General features: G+C 45.2%; 1 protein-coding gene across 2 annotated transcripts in view; it reads right to left on the reverse strand.

Moving 5' to 3' along the window:
• DOCK1 (dedicator of cytokinesis 1) overlaps positions 1-26,812 on the reverse strand; it is a 553,659-nt gene that overhangs the window by 109,220 nt on the left and 417,627 nt on the right. For both annotated transcript variants that reach the window (XM_023224362.2, XM_023224359.2), the window contains exons 30-31: positions 5,608-5,686; positions 703-803 (exon numbers count right to left, since the gene is read on the reverse strand). In XM_023224362.2, coding sequence (XP_023080130.2) covers positions 703-803; positions 5,608-5,686 — 180 coding nt within the window. The remainder of the gene's footprint in view (positions 1-702; positions 804-5,607; positions 5,687-26,812) is intronic.

A 26,812-nucleotide genomic window follows, 5' to 3' on the forward strand; every position in this document is an offset into this window, starting at 1 on the left:
ATGAAAGGAACACCGACAGCAGTGAGAAATTAGTGAAACTGAGGCAAAAAGACAGGAGCAAGACCCTCCGGGTGCCCAAACACGGGAAGGAAGCCCATGCAACAATTGTGTTTCTTGAGACTGAATCATGAGCAGTGCATGATGCAAACTGGGGTTACAGAGCGGAAGGAGCCGGCAAGGATCTCAGCTTTCATGGAGCTTCGGAGATGTTTATTTACAATGATACAAGGTGCCACTTCAGTCCATTCCAAGCTCCTGCCCAGAAGAAGACAGGGGTTTTCTGCTGCCAAGAAGGAACCACCAATAAGTCCCCAATGAGTTGTTCAACAATCCCAACAGAGCCAAGAGCTTTCATCAGAAGCTCCTTTCGAATTGAAGAATTAAGCCCTAAAGTGAACCATATGTGAAATGACATCAGAATAGTGCACAGCAAAAGGAATTATCTCTGGAAACTGAAATTCTGCGTTGCTCTAATAGTCTTGAATTACACTGACTTGGAACCTTCCAAGATGAGTCCTGCAATTTTAGATCTTGATTCATGGGTTAGAAAAGGCAAAACCTGATTCATGATTTAAAACCACCCTTTCATTACACCGTGATTACATCTCAATTTGTACCAAGTTGGCTTAGAAACGACATGAAAATTATGCTATTAGAGTTGGAGGCTCCTGCCTGCAGTTTCAGAGCTGGACGAGAACTTACTTGTTAAGGATTTTGGCTCTTTTGGCACTTGAAAAATTCTCCAGTTGCAGGGACTCTTGAGTAAGGAAAGCAACAGCCAGGTGAAAGTAGTTGTTCCACAGCTGAAAACCAAAAGGGAGGAGATGCTAAGTTGTTGAACAGCTTGATACAGGATCTCACAATACTCTCAGACATTTATCATTTCCTCAGCACACACTTCTGAAAAGTTAAAAAAAAACCCACACTCACTCTATACATGCTGCTGACCAGCCGCCCACGGTGTGGTTCAGGCCTGAGTGTGTGGGCTCGGAGTGTGTGTGGTTCAGGCCTGAGTGTGTGGGCTCAGGCCACAGTGCACATATTCCAATCCCGGCTCTGCCATTTACTCGGACAACTACTCTAACCTCTTTCTGCCTCCGTTTCCTCATGGATGAAATGGGAATTTCAAGAGTATCTATCTTATAGGAGTGCTCAGAAGATCAAAGAAGTAAATATATGCACAGAATTTAAGGCGGCATGGTACAGAGCATGTGTAAGCACTTCATCAATGTTTGTTTGTTCGTTTATTTATTTATTTATTTATTTTGAGATGGAGTCTCCCTCTGTTGCCCTGGCTGGAATGCAGTGGCATGATCTCGGCTCACTGCAACCTCTGTCTCCTGGGTTCAAGCAATTCTCCTGCCTCAGCCTCCTGAGTAGCTGGGATTACAGGTGTGCACCACCATGCCTGGATAATTTTTGTATTTTTAGTAGAGATGGGGTTTCACCACGTTGGCCAGGCTGGTCTCGAACTCCTGACCTCAAGTGATCCACCTCCCTCAGCCTCTCAAAGTGCTGGGATTACAAGTGTTAGCCACCATGCTGGGCCAATGTTAGCTTTTATTAATGTAATTATGAAGCTCTTCAGTTAAGAATAGTACAGATTTCCAAAATTTAGGACTCTACTATACCCCCAAATCATACATACACTAGACAAGAAAAACAAATGTAAAAAGATCAAACATTTCGTGTTTCAATAAACCCATATTTCAAGGGTTTAGGGACTACATATGTGTGGTTTAAAAGACAATGGCCTTTAGAAGAAAGTTGTGGGTCTCAGTTTTCTCATTTACAAACCAGGGATAATATTTATTATATCAAAGGAGATAGCTGCAAAGAGTTCTATAAAAATAAAGTGTCAACATTATATTCACCCTATTTTTAATGACCTGAGAAGTAAGTGGAAATTTAAGAGCATTTGTAGGATTTGAGAAAAGTCTGTTGGGTTTGCATTTATCCAACACTTCCCATGAATGGCACACTTTCTATAGTCATACACCAGCTCATTTGATTACCACAGAATAACCAAGTAGGTGCTGTCATCTCCATTGCAGAGCTGAGATTTAGAGACCAGCCCAAAGCTACAGGAAACACATGAAGCAGAATGGGGGTCTGAGCCCGGGACCCCCAACCTCAGAGCCCACAGTGGGGCTCTCTTTTTTTAGCCCCCTTTATAAAGAAAGGGGAGCACCAGTCAATAAAATGCAAGTAATTCCTTTTGTTTTTGGGACTCCCACCGATTTCAGCCTTGCCACAGCACCGGCAGGAATCACTGGCTGCAGCCACCAGTATTCTGAGAATCAGGGTCAGGGGCTCAGCCAGAATAGGACCCATGCCTGCAAGGACACAGAACAGATCTTAATTCCTACCTGCTCCCTTTAACAACAACAACAGCAACAGCAACAACAACAACAACAAAACACGAATGCTTCTTTTTACATGACAGCTTCACCAACTCCTAATTCGTTCTTTTCCTATATAGGACCAGGACTGCCTTTGAGGCAGAGCACTCATGGTACTGGTGGTGGTGTTTAAATTAAGATCTGTTCTGGGTATGTGCAGACACGGGTCCTGTTCTAGATGGGCCTCTGACTGGGACTGTCAGAATGCAGCTGACAGCAGGCAGCAATTCCTGCTAAACCCTCCTCAAACAATACATACGTGTGTCACACCTGCCAAGGGGCAAAACTCTATGTGGGTGTTTTGAAGCACATGGCTTGCAAGGTGTTTGGGCTCACGGTGAGAGTCCAAGGGGCCATCCTCATGAAACAGGAAGAAAGCCAGGGAGAACCAGCATGCCGAGAAACAGGCTCCCCCACCAGAGCAGCCACAACTACAACACACGGGAATCTACCCAGCTAGAAAAAACTAGAAAAATGGCACAACAAATACCTAAATAGGGGAAAAAAAATACTGCAAAGTATTCCCTCAAATACTATAAACTTCCCCCAAATTTATTTATCAATTCAATGGGATTCCAGCTAAAATCCAAGTGGTATGTTTTTAAAAGAGAAACTCAGTCATCTGATTTTAAACTTCGAATGGAACAGGACATGCTCAAAAACAGCCAAGATAATTCTGCAGTAGAAAACAAGTGGAAGGCGGGTTGCAGTGGCTCACGCCTGTAGTCCCAGCACTTTGGCGGGTGGATCACGAGGTCAGGAGATCAAGACCATCCTGGCTAGCATGGTGAAACCCTGTCTCTACTAAAAAATACAAAAAATTAGCCAGGCGTGGTGGCGGGCGCCTGTAGTCCCAGCTACTCAGGAGGCTGAGGCAGGAGAATGGCGTGAACCCGGGAGGCAGAGCTTGCAGTGAACTGAGATCGCGCCACTGCACTACAGCCTAGGAGACAGAGCAAGACTCCATCTCAAAAAAACAAACAAACAAACAAAAAAACGAGTGGAAAAGTAGTGACTCTGCTAGCTGGGCACAAAGGTAAAAGCATTAAGCCTCTATGATATTAATACAAAAAATGGAATTTATACACACATACATTTATAATTATGTTAATTATAATTTCAAATCATTGGAGAAAGGGTCATCTATTCATGAAATGATGTAGTAAGTTAGATCCTTACCCCTATACTAACTACAGAAATCCCAAATGGATTAAACACCTGAAAGGTAAAACAAACACAAAAACACAAAACCACAAAGGTATTAGCAGATTCTAACTAATACAAAATAGTAAAATTTAGAAGTATATAATATTAAGGCAAGGAGAGATTTGCCAAGTAAAACATAACACCAGACAGCTGTAAAAGAAATACAGATTTTCTACAGATTTCACTGTAGAAAAACGAAATATTTCTATACAATAAGCCTAAAATCATGCCTAGCCTATATCAAGAATTCCAACTTATAAAAAAGGAAGACAGTCAAATACAAACATGAGCAGAAGAAATGATCAGAGAGTTCACAGCAGAAACCCACACGGCTGCTAAGTATTCTTAGCCTAAATAATCATCAGAAAAATGCCAATAAAAACATAAATCAATCATTTTAAATAAATCAGTGTTGAAGAAGATTCTAGATAGAAAGTGGCTGCTCTCAAACAAGGTTGGTGGGATGGCAAATTGCTAAAATCATGTCAGGAAGGAAACTGCTCATTTTCCATCAAACTTAAAATGTCGTATCATTTGGCCTAGAGATCTACCTATTCCACAGCAATGCGTGCACTAAGAGGCACATGTATTGCGGCCTTCACGGTAGCACAGCTTGTGATTGTAAAGAGCTGGAAACGGCCTCTAGGTTATCAGTGCAGAAATGGCTGAATAAATGTTGGTACATTCACATCGTGACTAAATGTTGGTACATTCACATCATGGAATATGACAGAGCTGAAAAACACAGAGTATGATCCAGTTCATGTTAAAGGCCAAAAGAAAACACACACAGGCCCATATAAATACTGAAAGCGTGACAAAGAATTCAGAACAACGAGTTAAAAGTTACTCCTGCAGAGGAGCAGTGAGAGGCAGCAAAGGGGTAGGAAGGAATGTTTCCTATTTTACCTGCTAAACTGATATTCAGCACATATACATTGTATCAGGAGAAAGTATGTTATTATGACATATGAAAACAAGCATTCGACAGAGAAAATGATAAAAAAAAATTACAAACAAGTAACATGTTTAGATATATGGCACCTGATATATTATTATCTAATTATGTCCTCTAATGCCAATATAATAAAAATTTAAAATTAAAAAATTATAAAAATAAGGGCAATGCAAAGCGAAAAGCAGGTGGCTATACAATTTTTGCTATTGGGTAACTTATGTTGGGGTTGGATCACCCAATGGGTAAACAGAAATTCTTCGGGTTCCTTTTGAGAGAGTGAACCATGTGGCCCAGGAAATAAACATGCCATTTGTATCTGCATGCCTTTCAAAAATTTGTAAACTATACTAAAATAACAACTAAGTAATAATAATGACCGATAAAATCATTATTAGCGAAAACACATCAAGAGTACAATGGAAGTGAGAGCCACACATTTTGGATGCACAGTAAGAAATCAGGCCAGGCAAAAATCAATCCCCACAGCATGCATGCACACACACACACAAACACACACCCTCTCTCACACTGCATGCACCAAAGGAGCATTTCCGATGGACCATGGGGTCTCGGGGGCAGGGTCTCTGGCCTGGTAAAAGCCACTGCTAGTAGCACAAGGCCAAGAGAGGATATGGGGGGGAACACAGAGTTATAAAAGCAAGCTGAACTCGAGGTGCAGACTCGCGTCTCCTCCTCTGCTGATCCTGCCTCCACAGTAGGATGAGCTGAGACAATTTTGGCAGCTACACACACTGGGACTCGGTGGCCTCCCTGCTTGGAGAGTTCCTCCTTGTCACTCTGATTCAATAGCTTCTCTCTGAAACAACTCTATCTCCTTCCTTGCTAAATTAAGCAAATACTCCAAAGGCATAATTTTCACTCGTCAGGTTCCAATAGTACATACTATAAATTTCATTTCCGCATCTTGGATGGGAGACCAATTAAGTTCAAGGATTAGAAATACTGTACGATATTGACTCAGACCAGCAATTTGTTCCAACATGATTTCTCCACAAAGGTCGTGTCTACCTCTTCTCTTACCTGTAGCTCAAAGTTGGCTTGATCCAGAAATTTTTTGTTCAGCATATCTGCATACTGATTAATTGCTCGCAGGAAGACTCTGAAAGATCAAGAGAAAATTACATAATTATACACTTACGCTCTGGCACTTCGGTAGGTTTGGCATTTCAATTAGATACAATCCCAGACTGTCTGGAATGTGAACTCTCCAAGTCTTGCACAAAGCTGTGAGGTTTTGCCAATGAAAAGACCACGGAATTATATGCAGATGTTCTTCAAATTAATCAAGGAAATTAGCACATGCAGGATGAAAGAAATAGACCAAAATAACAGCTTCTGAAAGTAACATTTGAAAAGTATCACTTAAAAAAAATCTAATTTAAAAAAAGAAAAAAAGAGGTGCAAATTAAATCTTTTTCTCAAGTTGCCATGTCTTAATGTTCTATGATTCCATTGATCTTTGCTTAGCTGGCTTTTTCAAGTTACCCATTTGAAAGCACTCTTCGCAAGGGGCTATCAGGCTTGGAAGAGGTTGCTGCAATATCTCTAGGCTTAGAAGCATCGCTTACGACTTCAGTATCACTGGCCTACTTTCCACATGCTAATTTTGACCACTATTTTACTAGAGAAAAAGTTAAAAGCTTTAATAGACATGAAAGTGATTTGACAAGAATTTCACCAGGAATTTTAATTTCTTGATTCATTGATAATGTATAATTTTAACACTCTATAATACCATGACTTTACATACTTTTTATAATAAAATACACAATTTGGACGATCACACATGACTCTAGAATACTGTCTCTCACATTCTTGTTCATTCAATAGATTTGTTTTATAACCCCTGAAAGTGTTGACAATACTAAAGCTTCGTCCACTATTTTTTAAATGGCCCTTATCCCTTTGCACAAAGGCAGGATGTAAGAGGAATTAGCATTAGGTCACAGACAATAAACTTAATTCCACTTTCTCTATTTAGACAGCAGGGAACAGCCAGAGTAGAAGGGAAACGCAGGTTACTTACTAGTAACTGCTGTCCTCTGACAGCGTTATCTCTTCAGCTAAGTGCTCCTGGAGAAGCTCCCCATGCCCTGGCCGTGCCACAGCTGCTAAAAGGCAGTGAGCCAGGGAGGAGGGAAGAAGAAATTCACCACCTGGGGTTTTAAGGAGGTCTCCATCACCACCTTCCACCACCACCTCCCGCCCATCACCCGCGGTCACTGCAGACTCTCACACTCACACCGCCTGCCGCTCTGAGAAAGGGATTCGCAGACGTTATTTCATCAAGAAACCTATCAGCTGGATCTGGGACCAAAACAGCTATGACAAAGGGCCCATCACGGAGTTTGCTCTTTTGGTCACTAAAGAAACTGCAGGCGGAGTTGTTTGACTTCTTCCCTGGGGACATTAAAATATAACCAGAAAGGAGGAGTGAGTGTTTTTAAGTGACTATTAACGGAGGGACGCCGGCATTGCTGCCTTGTCCATTAACCAAGAGCACGGGTTGGGCAGCAGCATTCCTCAGCCGCAGGGTACGCCTGGTTAAATCTGAATAATAGCTCTTATTGCTGAATTCTGTAATTGACTGGAAAAAAGAAAAGCTGAATACAGAACATTTAGGGCATCCTGACAAATTAATAAAGGATCCAGGACAGAAGTTGCAAAATTCAGGACATGCTTTGTATATAGTAGATGTCTGGCAACTCCAATCAGCCTCCAGTCTTGGGCTGGGGTCTGTCCTGTCACCTTCAGCCTCCGGAAGTACAGGGTATGAGCTAGAGAGACGGTCTAAGTAACCCACCTGACCTTGGTAACTGTGTTGAGAGAGCCTCTGGGGATGTACACGCAGCAACCCCAGGGATCACGGAAGAGCCCGCAAGTGTCAGTGGAATACAACACCTTCTTGTCATTACAGGGTGGGCTGTGCCATGATGCATAAGGACATGGGGCTTCTGACCACTCACACAGTTTTTTTTTTCACTTAATTTTTTCCTTCAGCTTTAGAACGCTGCTATTCGCAGAGTACCCCAGGGTCCTCACGGGCTTTAAGAAGACACTCTTTCCAGCCCTCTATGACAATAATGACAAGTTTACTAAAACACACATTATTATTATTGGGTAATTATTTCGCCTCAAGATAGCACCCAAACAGTAGCAATATGCTGCTTCTAATTAAGCTCTGGAACAATTGCAGCTAGTTAAATAAAGACAGTTCTCAAAATGACTTTTAAAAAAATGCGTCAGCCGGACGCGGTAGCTTATGCCTGTAATCCCAGCAGTTTTGGAGGCCAAGGCAGGCAGATCACGAGGTCAGGAGATCGAGACCATCCTGGCTAACACAGTGAAACCCTGTCTCTACTAAAAATACAAAAAAGTAGCTGGGTGTGGTGGCGGGCACCTGTAGTCCCAGCTACTCGGGAGGCTGAGGCAGGAGAATGGCATGAACCTGGGAGGCGGGGCTTACAGTGAGCTGAGATCCGGCCACTGCACTCCAGCCTGGGCGACAGAGTGAGACTGCGTCTCAAAAAAAAAAAAAAAAAATATATATATATATATGTATACACACACACACACACACACACACACACACATCATGCTAAAATAATGTGAAGGCTGAACAAAACTTTTGTAAGAAACAGATAACCGAGAAAGTGCAGGGCTGAGAGGCAGATTCTGTAATTCAGATTCCCTATAAATTTTTTAAAATGCCGGAACAAAAACAACGTGGAAATTCAAGTAGCATGAGGAAAATTGAAGGAAAGATCAAATAAAACCATAATCAGTGCAGTAAACAAAGATCAGATGGTGCTTGGGCTCAACGCATCAAGGGCTGTGTCACTTGCACAGAAACTTCCAGGACGTGCATAAATGATATGCTACAGCCCACATGTGACGGGACGGAAACACAGCTACGCCTCAGGCCAGTCACCTAACGAGGCAAGAAGAAACATAACCAGAGACTAACTTTTAGGTAAGAAAATCTATTAGTCAGCTGCGTGTGGTGTGGGAGGCCAAAGTGGGCAGATCATCTGAGGTCAGGAGTTCAAGACCAGCCTGGCTAACATGGTGAAACCCCATTTCTACTAAAAAATACAAAAAAATTAGCCAGACATTGTGGTGGGCGCCTGTAGTCCCAGCTACACGGGAGGCTGAGGCAGGAGAATGGCGTGAACCTGGGAGGCGGAGCTTGCAGTGAGCTGAAACTGTGTCACTGCACTCCAGCCTGGGCGACAGAGTGAGACTCTGTCTAAAAAAAAAAAGAAATACAAAAACTAGCTGGGCATGGTGGTGTGCACCTGTAATCCCAGCTACTCAGGAGGCTGAGGCAGGAGAATCACTGGAACCCAGGAGGCAGAGGCTGCAGTGAGCTGAGACTGCCACTGCACTCCAGCCTGGGTGACAGAGCAAGACTCCATCTCAAAAAAACAAACAAACAAAAAAAACTATTAGTTACTGTAATTCATAAGTTATTTCTAATAAATGTGAAAGTAGGGAAAATAAATAAGAAAATCAAATGAGAAGGTTTTGCATACAAATTGACTTTCTGTTACTGAGGAATATGAGAAGGATCGCAGGCTAAGCCAAGTGTTTGGATGGGACGATGCCTTGCCAAACTAAATGAAGGGCTCTACACAGTGCAGGATCATAGTCCTTTGTCCAGCAGGCAATCCTAGGGCGTGCGGGGTATGACTGTGCCTGACTCTGCATCCTGACGACTCTACCTGTGCTGGACACTGCTGCAGTTGGGTTTAGGTAAGAGAAGCCCTCCAGACTGTGAGTAAAGCATAGGTATTTCGAAGGCAGTGGCCACATCTGCTTGTTCACCCAAGTGTCCTCAGTGCTGAGTCAGCATTTGGTGCACAGTATATGCTCACTAGGTAACTGACACAGAAATGAATGAATAAGTGGATGGAAGAATAAGTGAATGAATGAGTGGATGAAGGAGCTGGCTCAGAAGGTCAGGGTCTGGCCCAAACGGGAGACTCAGTGTTTGGGAGGCTAGAGTATTTGGTTGCCTCTGGCTCTCCTTGAGTCCTTGCAGGTTCTTCTTATGCAAACTTCTCATTAGGGATTCTACCAGAAATGCCAGAAACTCAGGGGGAAGGGATCAAACACCTTGTGAACCACACAAGTTATGTCTTATTCTGCGCCAGGAGAATTAGGTAATTTCAAAAAAACAAAAAAATAACAAATGCTGTGAGAATTAAATGCTTCCAGGAATGCTATCCTAAAAATGGTCAAAATCTATGGAAGGATTATTTGTCATCTAAAATTCAGGAGATAAAACCAAACATACAAATAAATAATCCCGAAAGAATCACAGGAAAATTATGTCAACCCAAAAAGATTCAAAAAGCTATAAGGTCTAGAAGCCTGTGAATTTTATTTTTAATGGCTCAATGGAGAGAAATGTTATCTCTTCTTGGTAATTGATTCCTGTCTCCAGGAAGCCAGAAGCATCATCTTTATCAAACTTGTCATAACATTATCCACTTAAAAAAATGTGAGGCCAATAGGAAAGGGAGATGGCTTCACTCTCAAGCCAATGCAATTAAAACAACAACAAACCAGGAAGCTTTCCTGACTTCTTTCTCTGCTATCCTGGACATTTAACCCCATTAGAAACAAAAACTATTAATTCTTGACAGTGTCAAATAGGAGTTTAATTGCAGCCTACACATACACACATTTGTAAAATTAAAGTCTTAATTCAAGTATATCTATCTATCGATGTCTTCATGTCCATTTAAACATGGAGCTACCTGACCTTCAGAAAGTTGTTCAACACCATCAAGAAACGAGAAGTATGTGAGGGAACAGACATGCTAATTCGTTTGATTTAATCATTCCACAATGAATGCATGTATCATAACATCCACTGCATACCATACACATACACAATTATTATCTGCCAATTGAAAATAGGATTAAAAAATGTCAAAACAAAAAATGTTGCTGAAGTTTTCGAGATCCTCATACTCTCCACCAACAAATGAAAGCGCTCAACCACAGTGCCTCTAAGCTCCGTGGAACTTTGAACCTACAGGTTTTGTTTTTTGACTTTTTAGATTAAGGGTAAGGAAGAGGCATCACCACATGATACAAAGTTATTTGAACACTGATATGATTCTCCCTTGACAGCTTACAGAATGTTAAGTCGCATTTAGTAAAAGAGAAAGACAAGCCCTGTGAATTCTGCAGTTCTGTGCGTCTTTGGGAGACAGGCTGGTGTGGCTGGCGGGGCTCTGCCTGCAGGAGGCACCTGCCGAGGTCCAAGCCTCTCGGAAGCACAAAGGTTCTAGAGGAGGTCCTGCCAGCCTTGCTTTTGTTCTCGGACAAAAAGGGCGGGTGGACGCAGTGCGTGGACTCCCGCAGGAGACCATCCCCCAAAGCTGCCTATTTGGAAAGCCATGTGCCAGTAATAAAAGTAGCACAGTCCTAAATAATTCTGTGTTAACTGAGTAGAGGGGAACTTAGCAAGTGAAAAGTAATCAGGAACCAATTTAACTATTTCCGGGCTCCTGGCACAATTATAGGCCCTTGATTATGACAGAGCCTCAGGCCCTTCTAGCACCCCTGTTACCCAGTGTTTGCTGCCAATAAAACAGGAAGATGAGGAGCCTCATTACTACAGAGGGAGAATGTGGAGAAAGGCATGGAACTTCCAGTGGTTACACAGCCCCATTTCATCACAGTGTGAAGCTGTGGGGGTTTTTAAAATTCCTTCCCTAAACTTACTTTACGTTACATAATTAGCTTGTACACTTCAATAAGAGGGCATTTAAATACCCCGGCATGAAAACAGGCTGCTTTGGGGGTGGAGACGATGTGTCTTTTAACACAATGTTTTACCCAAAATGGGTGGGAAAAAAAGGAAACAAATTAAAAGCGACACATTCCTCCATCCCTGCAGAAAAATGAGTCTAGCAATAGTAGCTGGGAATTTGCCTTCAAATGATTTCTGCATAATTCAGGGATGCTGGGAAGAGGCAAGTTAAGGTGAAGTGGTGACAGAGATGCAGAGAATGTCACTTCAGTTCCATGGGAAGGAGAGAAAATGAATGCTTCATCTCAGCCGGTCTGTCCCCTGGCTCCTCCCCGCACGTGGCAGGGTGGCTCCTTCGTCCAGGTGGTGACTCACATGGCCAGTGACTTCCTACCTGGGGACCTTGACGGGGAAATGAAAACCACAGGTACGGAAAGAAGTGACTTCCAAGAAAGACCCCCAGTATCACAAGGGCAAAGTAGTGCAAAGCCGGGGGCCTGGGTGGGACCTGCCTCGTGTCTTTGGGATTTGGGAAACGGTGGGAAGACCAATGTCACTAGAAAGTTTTGGGAATGAGGTGAGAGGGATCACTTGGGCCAGACTGTGAGAGACAGGGATGTGGGGCTCTGGGGTCTGCATATTTGCTTGTGGGCAACAGGGGTGGAGAGGGCGGGGGGCTGAGGATTTTAAAGCCAGGAAGGGACCTCTGGGGTCAGGAGCAGGAAAGCCAAAAGATTTCATTGCTATTACTTCCTGTCTGCACTACAGTGAGTTTCTTTTTTCCAAGATTTCCTTTCTTTTCTTTTTCATATTGATAAAAGCTTAAACATCCATCAAACTCTTAACTGAAACCTAAATTGCCCCAGACCTTTCTGCTGGTCAGCCCTGCTAGGCACAGGTGTGGGCTATGATGCCGACAAGAACATAGAGGATTCCCAGGGCGCGTCTGCTCTAGCCTTAAGTGGTGTCATCCCCACTTGGGTCTCCATGAGCCGAGATTACCAGGCCTTTGTCTAAAACAGAGTGACATGCTGTATGCATACCATCCCAGTTTCCACCAAAACAGCATTCCTGGCCAAGGAATTGTCATGGGCCAAAGGTAAGAAATCCTGAAAGTAGTCAGTTCCCAGCCACCGGGTCCTCCATCCTCTCCCAAACGATCACCTCTAGTTTCTGCTGCTTTGCTGCTAAGCATTTGGTGAGCACCCACTAAGTTCCAGACACTGTCATTGCTTTCACATAGATCATGTGATTTAATGCTCACAAGTCTTCCGGGTTATGAATCACCCAATATTTTACATATGAGGAAAAGGAGGCTTTTGGATGCATATGCCACATCGTGTACACCACCCATTTATCTGTGGATGGACACTTGAGCACTCCTAGCTTCTGGCAACTGTGAATAATGTTGCTATGAACATCGGTGTACAAATACCTCTTCAAGTCCTTACGTTCAATTACTTTGGCTATAGACTGAGAAATAAAAATAAAATCCTAAGTTTCCCAAAGGACTGAACAGACCCCTTCTTGGCCAAAGGGACTCCAGGGAAGCCTTAAAAACTGAATCCAGGCTGGGCGCCGTGGCTCATGCCTGTAATCCCAGCACTTTAGGAAGCCAAGGTGGGTGGATCACCAGAGGTCAGGAGTTCAAACTAGACTGGCCATCTCTACTAAAAATACAAAAAGTAGCTGGGTGTGGTGGCAGGCGTCTGTAATCCCAACTACTCGGGAGGCTGAGGTAGGAGAATCGCTTGAACCTGGGAGGTGGAGGTGGCAGTGAGCCAGATGGTGCCATTGCTCTCCAGCCTGGGCAACAAGGGCGAGACTCCATCTAAAAACAACAACAACAACAAAAACAGAAACAACAACAACAACAACAAAAACTGAGTCAGGCCATGATCGTGATGAGATGAATTCTCTCCTAAGGAGGAAGCAGAAACTGGCTCTAGAAAACAAGAAGCAGACAACTCATTCCTATATCATCTTTAGCCACCTGTCTGAGCCACAACTGGACTCCCCCTCCCTCTTTGCAGTTTCCATGTGACAGCTTGCCAGTTTCACACTGCATGCCCTCCTGCTGAGAGGCCACCAACTGCAGGGTGGCTCTGGCCCATCTAAGGAGGATGTGCAGTGAGGGTTTTCACGGCCTCTGTTTGGCCTTTGGACATCAGAGGGCCAAAACCTCCACCCTCAGGTCATCCTAATGCTGGTATTTTTTTGAACATGGGACCCACAAAGAGGCATGGCTCAATCGCGCATGCGTGTGTTTCTCCTTCATTAATATTCATGACTTCTTCTACAGCTTATTGATCATGTATACTTAGCCAACCCACTCAGCATAAATTCCTGTCTCATTCCTCCTCCCTGGAAGCGCTTGCTCTTGGCAGAAGCTGGAGGCCACGCTTCCTAGCCCGCGGAATGGCTGGCCTGCAGGCTGCAACCCTTTATGAGAAATAAAGCTCTGCGTTCCCAATTTATGAACCTCATGATTCTTCAGGTGACGATACCCAGAAGTGGAACTGCCAGATCATCTGGTAATTCTATTTTAAAGTTTTAGAGGAACCATCCTACTAGTTTCCATAGTGGGTGTGCCGTTTTGCATTCCCAGCAACAGTACACAAGACTTCCAATTTCTCCACACCCTCATCCGCACTTGTTATTTCCCTCTTTTTTTCTGATGTAGCCATCCTAATGGGTGTGAGGTGGTTTAAAAAAAGTTTTATTAGAACACAGCCAAACTCTTTTACTAGGGATGACCCAGCCATGTCCCCAGTCCACCAGCAGTGCTGAGTAGGTGCCTGTGTTGGTCCTTTAAAGAAAATTTTGCCAAGGTCTGAAAAGTTGTGATTCAGTTCTGATATGGCCGCTCTACAAATTTTGAAGAGTTCTCCACCTACTTTCTTTTGGTGAGGAGTCGGAGAGTTCACACCTGTTTCTAGGTCATCAAAAAATAAAATTCATTGATCAAAAAGACCTTAAAATGCTCCCTCCAAAGCTTAGAGACAATGAGCCACTATGAGCCCTAACGTGGAGTGAGCAAATGTTGGGATGAACCAGTCTGGAAATCAAGGTAGGCAGGTTCCCTCAACTTGCACCTCCAGAGCACCAAGCCCATCCTCACTAACAGTCGAATTTCAGGATTATGTTTTAAATCTCATAGGTCACCCACTCTCCCTCCACTCTCCCCTACTTGGTCCTTCTTATTCGCCTCTACCTCCTCCCAATCCTGCCTGGTCCACCTGTTTCAACTTCACAAAGTAAGTGTTGACGGATTTAACAGCAGCTTGGATGATGAAAAAAACGCCTCCAAGACAAACACATCAGAAATGCCCATCAGCGAACATCAGGAAGTGAGAAGTCTCTACGGCTGGGGGAGGCCGCGAGAAAGGGCGAAGCCTGACTGTAAGACTCCATCCTGGCAAATAAAGAAGGGTCCTGGGTTGCCCCAGAGTCCCCGCCCCAGCACCCCATGTCTGCTGACTCCAGAACCCTCATCCCAGCACCCCAGTGTCTGCTCACCCCAGAGACCTCTGCCCCAGCACCCCAGTGTCCGCTCACCCCAGAGACCCTGCTCCAGCACCCCAGAGACCATGCCCTAGCACCCCAGTGCCTGCTCACCCCAGAGACCTCTGTCCCAGCACCCCAGTGTCCATCCCTCAGGCCTCCTCCGTCCTCTCCCAGGCTCCTCCTGTTGTCCTGTGATCACTAATTGGATGAGTGAAGGACAGCCATGGATGGGCAGAGGAAGCAGGGAGATCACGCCACTGCACTCCAGCCTGGGCGACAGAGCGAGACTCCATCTCAAAAAAAAAAAAAAAAGTAATTAAGGTTAAACAAGATCATTAAGATAGGGCCTATCCCATCTGACTGGTGTCTTTATAACAAGAAGAGATTAGGACGCAGACACACACAGAGAGGCCATTTGACGACGCGGGGGGAAGACAACCCTCTAGCAGCCAAGGAGAGCGACCTCAGAATGAAACCAACACATCTCACACCTTGATCTTAGACGTCAGCCTCCACAACTGTGTGAAAAGAAGTTTCTGTTGTTCAAGCCCCGCTACCCAATCCTGAAATTCGGTCAAATAATAACTAGAAAGAGCAGGAGCCTCAAGGTCATAAGTGATCTATAAGTGACAGGTCATGTTGATTCATGTCCTGTCACTTAGAGGCTGTGCAACCTTCCTCAAGTTAATAACAGTTCTGAACTCTTTTTCCTTATTGAGGTCTTGAGAAGAAGGAGATTAGAAGCCTCAGCATCTATAGAGAGCCTGGGTCCTACCAGCTGTTCAATAATTGGTAGCTACCGTTGAGAGCATGGTAAAGATACAAAAGATGGCGGCTTCTGTCATCTTTGCTGTGTGTTTCGAACGAGGTCTCCAAAGGATCTTCTCAGCTTGCAGTGGGCAAAGGAGAATTGAGGAGATTAATGTCCATGATAGCCCAGCTGCTGTCAAAGCTCTTAGGAAAAGAGAAAGTCTTGTAGCTGAGAGCTTTCAGCTCCTTGATTTTATAGTGGCTCAGAATTATTATCATTCAATTAATGAGCACGTGGGACTTTTTTCAACTGTCACTGTCCATGTAATATTTCTAACTCTTTTCCTTATTATCGTATTTGTTATAGTGATCTATGATTAAGGATCTTTGATGTCACTTTTTTTTTCAGACAGAGTTTCACTCTTGTCACCCAGGCTGGAGTGCAACGGAGCGATCTTGGCTCACTACAACCTCTGCCTCCCAGGTTCAAGAGGGTCTCCTGCCTCAACCTCCCCAGTAGCTGGGATTACAGGTGTGCACCATCACACCTGGCTAATTTTTGTATTTTTAGTAGAGACGAGGTTTCACCATGTTGCTCAGGCTGGTCTCGAACTCCTGGGCTCAGGTGACACACCCTTCTCGGCCTCCCAAAGTGTTGGGAGGACAGGCGTGAGCCACCACATCTGGCCTGGTGTCACTCTTGTAACTGTTTTGGGGTGTCAGGAACTGCATCCATCTACGACAGAGAGCTTAATGGATAAATGTTGTGTGTGTTCTGACTGCTTCACCAACTGCCCTTTTCCCTGTCTCTCTCCCTTTCCTCAGGCCTCCCTATTCCTGAGACATAATGATCCTGAAATTGGGTCAAATAATAATCCTACAATGGCCACTGGGTGTTCAGTGAAAGGAAGAGCCGCACACTCTTACCTGAAACCAAAGCTGGAAATGACGAAGCTGAGTGAGGAAGGTGTGTAGGAAGTGGAGACAGGCCAAACGCTAGGCCTCTCTGTGCCAGTTGGCCAAGCCATGAATGCAAAGGAAAAGTTCTTGAAGGAAATTAAAAGTGCTACTCCAGTAAACACACGAATAAGAAAATGAAACAGGCTTACTGTTGAAAGTATGGTAAAGATACAAAAGATGGCAGCTTCTGTCATCTTCTTTGCTACGTGTTTCAAAAGAGGTCTCCGAAGGATCTTCTCAGCTTGCAGTGGGCAAAGTTTTAGCGGTGAAACTTTTTTATGGAGAAAGTTTCAGTGGTGTGAATAGAAGATCCAACCAGCCACAACATTCCCTCAAGCCAAAGCCTAACTGAGAGCAAGGCCCTAAACTCTCTTCAATTCTGTGAAGGCTGAGAGAGGTGAGGAAGCTGCAGGAGAAAAGTTTGAAGCTATCAGAGAAAGAAGCCATCTCCATAACATAAAAGTGCAAGGTGGACAGCAAGTGCTGATGGAGAAGCTGCAGCAAGTTCTCCAGAAGACCTAGAACAGACCATTGATGAGGGTGGCTACACTAAAAAGCAGATGTTCAGTGTAAATGCAACCACCTTATATTGGAAGATGTCATCTAGGACTTTCATGTTTAGGAAGGAGAAGTCAATTCTTGGCTTCAAAACTTCAAAGGACAGGCTGACTCTGTAGCCGGGGGCTGAGGCAGCTGGTGACTTTAAGTAGAAGCCAATGCTTGTTGGTTATTCTGAACGTCCAAGCGCCCTTAAGAATTATGCTAAATCTACTCTGCATGTGCTCTATAAATGCAAGAATAGAGTCTGGATTACAGCACATCTGTTTGGAGCATGGTTTACTGAATGTTTTAAGCCCACTGTTAAGACCTAATACTCAGAAACAAGATGCCTTTCAAAAATACTACTGCTCATTGACAATGCACCTGGTCACCCAAGAGCTCTGATGGAGACGTACAAAGAGGTGAATGTTGTTTTCACGTCTGCTAACACAACATCCATTCCGCAGTCCATGAATCACGAAGCCATTTTGACATTCAAGTCTTATTATTTAAGAAACACATTTTATAAGGCTATAGCTGCCAGAAAGAGTGATTCCTCTAATGGATCTGACCAAAGTAAATTGAAAACTTTCTGGAAAAAATTCAGCATTCTAAAAGCCATTAAGAATAGTCATGATTCACGGGAGGAGGTCAAAATATCAACATTAACTGGAGTTTGGAATAAGCTGATTCTAATCTTCATGGATGACTTTGACAGGTTCAAGACTTCAGAGGAAGAAGTAAATTCAGATGTAGTGGAAATAGCAGAGAGCTAGAATTAGAAGTGGACTGTGAAGATGTGACTGAATTGCTGCAATCTCATGATACAACTTGAATGGATAAGGAGTTCCTGCTCATGCTTGTGAGCAAAGAAAGTAGTTTCTTGAGATGAATCTACTCCTGGTGAAGATTCTGATAACATTGTTGAAATGACAACAAAGGATTTAGAATATTACATAAAGTTAGTTGCCAAAGCAGTTGGCAGAGTTTGAGAGGACTGACTCCAATGTGAAAAGAAGTTTCAGTGTGTGTAAAATGCTATCAAACTGCATCACAGGCTACAGAGAAATCTCGTGTGAAAGGAAGCATCAAATGATGTGCAAATTTCACTGCTGCCTTATTTTCAGAAATTGTCACAGCCACTTCAGCCCTCAGCAACCACCATCCCGATCAGTCAGCAGCCATCAACATTGGCGCAAGACTCTCTATCAGCAGAAGGATGAAGACTTGGTGAAGCCTCAGATAATTGTTAGCATTTTTTAGCAATAAAGTATTTCTATTAAGGTATATACATTGTGTTTTTAATACATACTTTTCACACTTAAGAAAATACATTATAGTATAAACATAACTTATATATATGCACTGGGAAACCAAAAAATCTGTGTGACTTGCTTTATTGCAAAATTCACTTTTTCGTGGTGATCTGGTAGGGAGCCCACAGTATCTTGAATATATAGCTTTGACTATATATTCAAGTCTGCTACCTTTTCATATCAAGTCTGCTACCTTTTCATATCAAGACCATCTGGTCTTTATTCTTTCCTGGACATACAGGAGTTTGACTACCAAGAAACCCTGAGCGTCCTCCTTAACAAAAGCCCAGGCTTGAGATTTGGAAGGCTGGATTCAAGCTTTGGTTGGTGTTGAGAAGCAGGTTAACATGGTGGTTAGAGCAGGGACTCCAGGAATAAACACCTAGAGATGAAATCCAGGCTGTACCACTGACCAGTTGGTTGTGTAAACATTGAGCAGATTTCCTCAGATTCTGCATCTGGGAAATGGGTGTCAAGAGCACACCAGCCTCCTAGGTGGTAACCATCAAATAAGCTCACATTGCATAGAGTGCCCAGAACAGCTCCTGACACACAGTTAGCAAAATGAAAGACTTAGGAAGTCTGGAAACTACTCTCAAGTACTCAAACAGTGAGTGCCAGCTTAAAGGATGCGCTACAAGCCATCAGTTGGCTGCCAATCTTTAATCCGAAAACCCCATTTCACGAGAGTGACATGGGTGGGTGCTTCGGCTATCCTTGTCTTGATCAAAAGCAGAAACCGCAGAACGATAATAGTTAGAAATTATTTTCTGTTGTGAGCTTTGTGTTTTCTTAATGAGTGTAATGATTTAGAGAAATGGGTTCTCCTTGTTGAATTCCACACCATACGAGGTATGTGGATGAGCTAAAATGTTTCGGGGACTCTCCCGGGCTGTGCGTGGATTGGATGTGTGTGTGTAAGAAGCCCAGTGTTGAAGGACAGTGCCCAACACTGGACCCTATGTTCTAGTGGCAAGAAGCTGTGGGTCTGGAGGATGCTGGTTCCCTAAGATGATTATCAGTGCAAATTGAATCTTGCCTCCAGAATACTTTTGGTTTGCTTCTAATGAATCATTTACTGAGGCTCAGGCGGAGCACCTCAAATGACAGGGAAAGGGGTTTTATGAAGCCTAAGAACAGACTGTATGCACTGATTGTGCAAAAGTGTTTTTCATAAATGTCTGTGTGTGTGGCTGACTTTGATATAAGACTTTCTTTGATTATAACCTGGTAGCGAAGTGGTGAGATAACAGTTAACTTACACCTATGTCTAGTGATGACCAACTCACAGTATCTTTGAAAAAAATAACTGAAATATTGCCTTTGCTCAGCTCCCAGTGGTGGGGCTCTCCCCCAAGAGAGGCGTAAGTGGGAGCTGCATGAGACTTCAGCTGCCACATCTGCAAAATGGGTTGAGAAAGAAAGCTGCCCTGAGATGACATGCACATGGGTCCCCAGTCCCGCCCAGAAACCCCAGTGGAAGCCAAAGGGGTTTAGAGACCTAGAGGCGGTTTTCTCCATCTGCCCTGCAAGAAATCTACTTTCCAGGCATTTCTGATTTCTATTATTGACAGAATTCTTTCACGAATGCCTGATTAATGGCAAGCCTGAGATGACAGGCAGATGATGGTTAAGGCCACTTCCTGTTTCCCAGGAGACATGGCTGATGCTGTATTGTCAACTGAATTTGAGATGGGTGATTTTTGCTCAGCCCATCTCTTGCTGTTTGACACTTGAGGGCCAGGGTGGAAGGCATCAGAAGCAGATTCTCCCCAACCGTGGGCTCCTGTGCCAGCATCTACCTCACACTTCCTCTCCATGGCCTTGAGATTATCTTTGTTTTCCTGCTGTTCCTTCATCCCGGGACCACTCACAGCTAAGCTGGGAGAGCCACTGCTCCCACTCCTCAAGAATCAAGAGCCAGCTCGGCATGCAGCATCCTGCTCCACTGCCCCCTCTCCCAGGAGGATGAAGCAGCGCAGGGCCTTATTCCACAGGAGCCTTTGGCCCCACACAGGAGCGAGGGAAGTGCCGAACGCCAGCTTGGATGCCAAATGCACCGCAGGGGAGGAGCAGGCTTCCTGTTCTTCCCATGAAGGAGAAGGGAGCTGCCATTGATCAAGCAGCTCTAACCTGCTACCTGCTGGGCCAGGAGCTCACAAATGCCCTCTCAATTACTCTCCCCAATTTGCTGGTGGCAATGAAGAATCAATGAGGTTTGCCACTTGCCCAGGTTACCCAGCTCGTAGGTGGCAGAACTCTAAGAATCTGCCATGTGACTGCCCATCCTTCTGTGCACCTCACGGATCAGTGGCCACGTGGTCTGGAGAAGGGGGACGCTGAAACCCAGACTCATCTCCCACAGAGGAAGACCCCACAGATCTATTCAAGTGCTGGTGTAACACAAAAGTACCCTTTGTGGATAACGATGTTTGGCTTTTAGAAGATACATCAGAGAAACTGTAATTTAAGTGGCCCGGCTTTGCTTCAGCACAATTGGCTGGAAAGAACCACAAGCACTTTGTTCAGCCACCAGAAATATCCACAGGAGAGACGTCCCCATCAGAGAGGACATCTCTGAGAGGCTGGAGGGAGGCACGGTGCAAGACACACACCAGCACCACCCTTAGGCAAATCAGTAAACTCACTGGGCAGAGCGGCCATGGGGAAGACGTGTCCTGTGACCCTGGTCTGGTGTTTGCGCCTCACCCCTCATTTTTATGTTGAAGTCCTCACCCGCAAGGTCCTCACCCAGCAGAGAGGGAAGCACTGAACTCCAGCTCTGATGCCAAACGCACCGCGCGGGAGGGCCGGCTTCTCATTCTTCCCACCAAGGAGAAGGGAGCTTGCATTGATCAAGCATTGATCAATCATCCAGAACTTGTGAAACAGACTGGGGCGAGCACAAGGGGAAGCACACGGTATCCTCCACAGCACGCTTTCTACATAGTATGTTCTCAGGTTAGCTCAGAGTGACTGATTATTGATTATTGATCACAGTCTGTGACTAAGACGCAACCATTCTTAACAGTGCATTTTCCATTCTAGACAGTCTAGTCGAGGGATCAGTACCCTTTTTCTGTAAATGACCAGATAGTAAAGAAGTCAGGCCTTGCAGACCATACGGTTTCTTCTGCATCTACTGACAGACTCTGCTATTACCATAGCGCAATAGCAGCCACTGACAATAAAAAAGGCAATGGGTATGACTATGTGCCAATAAAACTTTATTTATAGACAGTAAAATTTACATTTCATATAATTTTCACCGGTTATGAAATATTATTCTTGCCTTTTTTCAATCCTTTAAAAACATAAAAACTATTCTTAGCTAGTGGGGCGCGCATACACACACACACACACTACAGATGGAGGGCTGGATTGGGGTCATCAGTTACAGCTTGTCAAACCCTGGCTTAGAAAATTATGTGTGTGCTGGCTGGGTGCAGTGGCTCATGCCTGTAATCCAGCACTTTGGGAGACTGAGATGGGTGGATCACTTGAGGTCAGGAGTTCGAGACCAGCCTGGCTAAGATGGTGAAACCCCGTCTGTAAGAAAAATACAAAAGCTATCCAGGGACGGTGGCACATGCTTGTAACTCCAGCTACCTAGGAGGCTGAGGCAGGAGGATCACTTGAACCCTGGAAACAAAGGTTGTAGTGAGCTGCAATCATGCCACTGCACTTTAGCCTGGGCAACAGAGTGAGACTCTGTCTCCAAAAAAAAAAAAAAAAAAAAGGAAAACAAGAGAAAAACAGAAAATTATAAAATTATGTATGTGCCAATCCACCATGGCCTATAATTTTTTTTTTTTTGAGACAGAGTCTCACGCTGTCTCCCATACTAGAGTGCAGTGGCATGATCTCGGCTCACTGCAACCTCCACCTCCTGAATTCAAGTGATCCTCATTCCTCAGCCTCCCAAGTAACTGGGATTACAAGTGTGTGCCACCACACCTGGTTGATTTTTGTATTTTTTTGTAGAGACAGGGTTTCGCTATGTTGACCAGGATGGTCTTGTACTCCTGACCTCAGGTGACTGGCCCGCCTCGGCCTCCCAAAGTGCTGGGATGACAGGTGTGAGCCACTGTGCCTGGCCTCTTGCTCATTCATTCTTTAAGGAGAAGGAGCACCCAGGTCATGTCTGGAACTGACCTGGTCTGGAAAGGGTGACAAAGTAAATTTAGCAGGGCGGGCCTGGGAGGGGAGGGGTGCAGCTGAGCAGAAGGAGGCTGTAGAGGTGACTGGGTGTCTACCTCATGCAGAAGGTGGGGGAATCATCCACAGCCATGGGGAGTGGGCTCAGAGCACCTTCTCGGGGATTGGAGGGGCCTGTGCTCAGTCTTGGAGACACAGGTGAAAGTGGGGTCTGGGATCAAGTGAAGGTCAAGAGTGGAAGGTACATTTTGAACTTGGTCTCAGTCTACTCATAAAGAAATCCTTGGAAATCAGTGAGAGAGCACTGAAGAGAGATTTTAGAATAAGAACCTAAAAAAGAAGGCTGAGAAAAAAGCCTTGGAAAATGTCAGTATTTCTTCTGGGCAGAACAAAAAAATGAGCTTGAGAGAGAGAGAAAGAGAGAGAGAGAGAGAAGACAAGAGAAGAGAGAGGATAGAGAAAGGAAAGAAGGGAAGGAGGGAGGAGAGCGGAGGAGGGGGAGGGGAGAAAAGGGAAGGGGAGAGAGATAAAGCAAGAGGGAGAGAAGGAATGAGACGTGCCAGAGGGAAAAGGGGCAGATGTGGGGTCATGGAAGATACTGGACAAGAGCACTTCAAAGCAAGGGCGCCACCAACCGTGTCTGAGACTGGAGAGGGCGGTAATGTGGGCTTACTGATGAGGACACCACTGGTAATTGCAGTAGAACAGATTTCGTTAGCCTCATAGGGAGATGAAGAGTGAGTGAAGGCTGGGGACCTAGGACCCACTCTGTGTGGTCTGGTTGTGAAGGACAGAACAGGGGTGTCCACAGTGAGGCTTAGGGTGAGGTCAAGGGAGCTTCCCTGCAGTAGAAGAATCTGGAGGTGAAGGGACAATCCACAGGGAAGGCTCCAGAGGAGCCTTCAGATGACTCAGAGCCCCAGATCCGGGGTTTCCCAGGGGGCAGATCCATTCTACACTCACCACAACTAGTGCTTAATAAACATTTTTAAAATAAGCGAGTGCCCAAGTGAATGGCATTGTGGCCAGAGTTTAAACTGAGGATCTGCCACCTTACCACCATTGTTATTCTTGTCTCTGTCTCTTCTCTCCCCACGTTTAGTTTCAGGCTCACCACTGTCCCTGGGACACCTCTGCTCACCCCATCTGGCTTGAGCCCATTCCTCAAGCTGCTGTCGGGTTTACAGCCCCCACCTCCCTTCCCCAGCTCTGACCTCTTTCCAGGCTCTCCATCCTGGTGCACGGTGTCTGATTTGATGCTATAAAACCTGACAGGTTTCCAGCCACATGGCCGCGCTGGAGGGAGCCCTGGGCATCTCATTCTACTTATGCAAGGACTTACGCAACTGCTCCTTGGCTGCACCGGCCCCTGTGTATTGGCGACCCCCAAATACCCAGCCAGCCGCTGGAAAGACTCGAAATAGATTTTTAAACCAGTTCCACATCTGCCTCTGCTTTTCCTGCCAGATTCCTTTTCTTTTTTTTTTCTTTCTTTTCTTTTCTTTTTTTTTTAATGACTCCTTTATTTCTTCCATGCTCTTGTCTTAATTATAAAGAGGTGAGTCCAAGGCCAGTGTCTGCAAGGTCAGGCCCCAGAAGCTTTTGCTCTTAGACGGCTACTGGGACTGGGAGTAAGAAAAGGAAAAAACCTAATGAGTTATTGTGGGCACCCATGAGTTTACAAGGGCTCTGGCTTCTAACTTGTTGACCGCTCTGCTACAACAGCCTGCGAGGCAGATTCCATGGCCTATATAATATGGTGATCACAGCTTCTCCACCTCATGGGTTGATTTAAGATGAAATGCGATCCCAGACAAGTGGACCACTGGACAAAAGCCAGCTAGCATCTTGCGTTCGCCCTCTACCCATCACTGGCAAGCAACTCCTAGGTCAGCCGGAAGGACGCATGGAGCAAAGACCAAAGTCTGTCTGCAGCAGAGCTCAGGTTAAACACAATTAGTAAGGCAGAGCCGATCAGACACGTGGCCACATGATGCTCTGCTTCCAGGCAGGGCACGGGTGGCCCAAAAGCCACTTTCACACTTGACTGTGAATATGAGCTGTCCATGGCCCATAGGGGATGGAATTCAGGATTTCCTTGTTCCGTCTAGTAAATCGTATCCCCAATATAACAGTTCTACTGTCCATATAACTCCCCATTTTACCACTCGAATATGGCCACAGCGATGGTTTGTATTGACTTTGCTATTAACAGGAGGTAACTGGGTGATCATGGGCTAACGACCGTCTACCTTCTTAATGCTAAGTGACTTATTACCCATAAACACATGCAGGAAGTGCTCTGGGAAGCTCCTGCCCGCCGAACACATGCAAGTTAAGCTTCTTAATTGAAAATATAATTTGTATTGCAGAGATTAAAATATATTGGATTCATTTTGGCTAAATTCTTCCCCATTGTCCCACATACATTTTCTTTATGCTACACAATCAAATTAGTTCCCCTGCTATGGAAATTATTTCAACACAATAAATCAATTTTATAGTGAAGCTATGACTGAATGTCCTATTTAAAGGAGAAGCAAATCAGGGATGGAAACAATTTTCTTACTGATGTGATCAGTATTTGCACCGTGTGCCTTTGGTGATCTCTCTCGGTTTTATCTTTTCTGATTTCTTCCTTTTCTTTTCTTCCCCTTTGTGGTCCTTGGGGAAGGCAACCAATTTTGTGTGGTAGAGAGAAGGCAAGGAGGCAGACCCCTGCCCTCAGAGTGCCAGAGCAAGTCAGAGAGGGGACCCTTTGGCAAGGCTGGCTTCATCATTCCAGTCTCTGATGAAGGGACAGCCCCAGCACCCATGCTCCAGAGCCTTTCCCAGACCTCCCTGCCCACAGCAATGCAGCCTTCCAGGCCCCTCTGGCCCCTTGTTATACTGTATCTATTTCTATTCATAACACTCATAGTCTCTGACATTACATGGCCCAGTTACAGGTTTGCTGGATTACTCTCTGAGCCCCTGCCTAAGTAGAAGGCAAACTCCACGAAGGCAGAGGCTTGGTCAGGCTCATTCAGCATGACATCCCCAGCATTTAAAATAGGTCCTGGTACAAAAGTCAATCATAATCAAAACACCTTATACAATGAGATCACACCGCCATGCCATGCCCAAAGCATTCGTGAGCTTCACTCTTACTGCAGGAAGCTGGGGGAGGGACAGCAGTTATCAGAGTGGCCTTGAGGCCCTGACATATGCTTGTAGGAGGGACCCAGTGCTGGGCCCCGGCCCTGCCTCCGTCCTTCCCACGCACTGGGTCTTTGCACATGCTGCTACCTCTCCCGAGGAGGCTGCTGCCTCCTGTACACATGGTGAACTCCTTCCAGTGTCACAGCTCCCAGCCATCCCAGACCTACTAGTCTCCTCACATGCTCTTAGAGAACCGCGTGCCTCTCCTTCAGTGTCCCTGCATCACACCTGTCATCTCATTCAGTTGCTCAAGCCACGTCCAGTGTGCCTCCTCTTCACCCCCAGCCTCTCAGCTCCCAGAAAACAGGCTCCACACCTGCGTTGGCTCACACAGTTCCCGTCATCTAGCACTCTGCCTAGCCCTTAGCAGGCGCTCGATGCACACCCAATAGGGAAAGAATGAACAAACTTGGCAATGAAAATAATCCACAAGTATATGCAATACTTTCACTTTGAACGTCATTGAACTTAGCAAATCAGTATCGAGTTGTATCCTTACGCACATTCCTACTTAAAGGTGGGAAAAGAGAAGGGAAATAAGTCCTGAGCAAGGACCATGCCCCAGACAGGCTGCCAGCCGCATTAAAGATGCCACCTACCTTCAGTAGAAGGGCCTGATGACTCCCCTAAGGCCACTGTCTTCTTTACCCTTCAACAGAGAGAAGTCAGAGCCTCTGGGTACAAGAATACGAACCAAACACCTTGAGGAGTCCAAGTAAGAGCTCAGGCCTCTTCCAAGAACACCAAGCACAGGCAAGGCACTGCCAGCAGCGCGGGAGTGGCACACACAGAGCATCAGGCCCACTGGCAAGTTTCAAAGACTTCCTGTTGTCGGATTTTCAAAGCTGGCCAAGTTCATGATCTCAACTAACCCAACCCTAAGAGGCGGCTCGGGGACATGTATTCAGTTGCTATTCAAGAGGCTGCAGCCCAGGGTGGTTCTGGGGAATCGCCCGCTCCGTGTTATCAGTGGGTGGACGCGCTCCAATCCGGAGCTCCTGACTCCGTGCCTTGCCTGTGCCCG

The sequence above is a fragment of the Piliocolobus tephrosceles genome, chromosome 9 (genome assembly GCF_002776525.5).
Source record: "Piliocolobus tephrosceles isolate RC106 chromosome 9, ASM277652v3, whole genome shotgun sequence".
In the NCBI taxonomy this organism is placed as follows: domain Eukaryota; kingdom Metazoa; phylum Chordata; class Mammalia; order Primates; family Cercopithecidae; genus Piliocolobus; species Piliocolobus tephrosceles.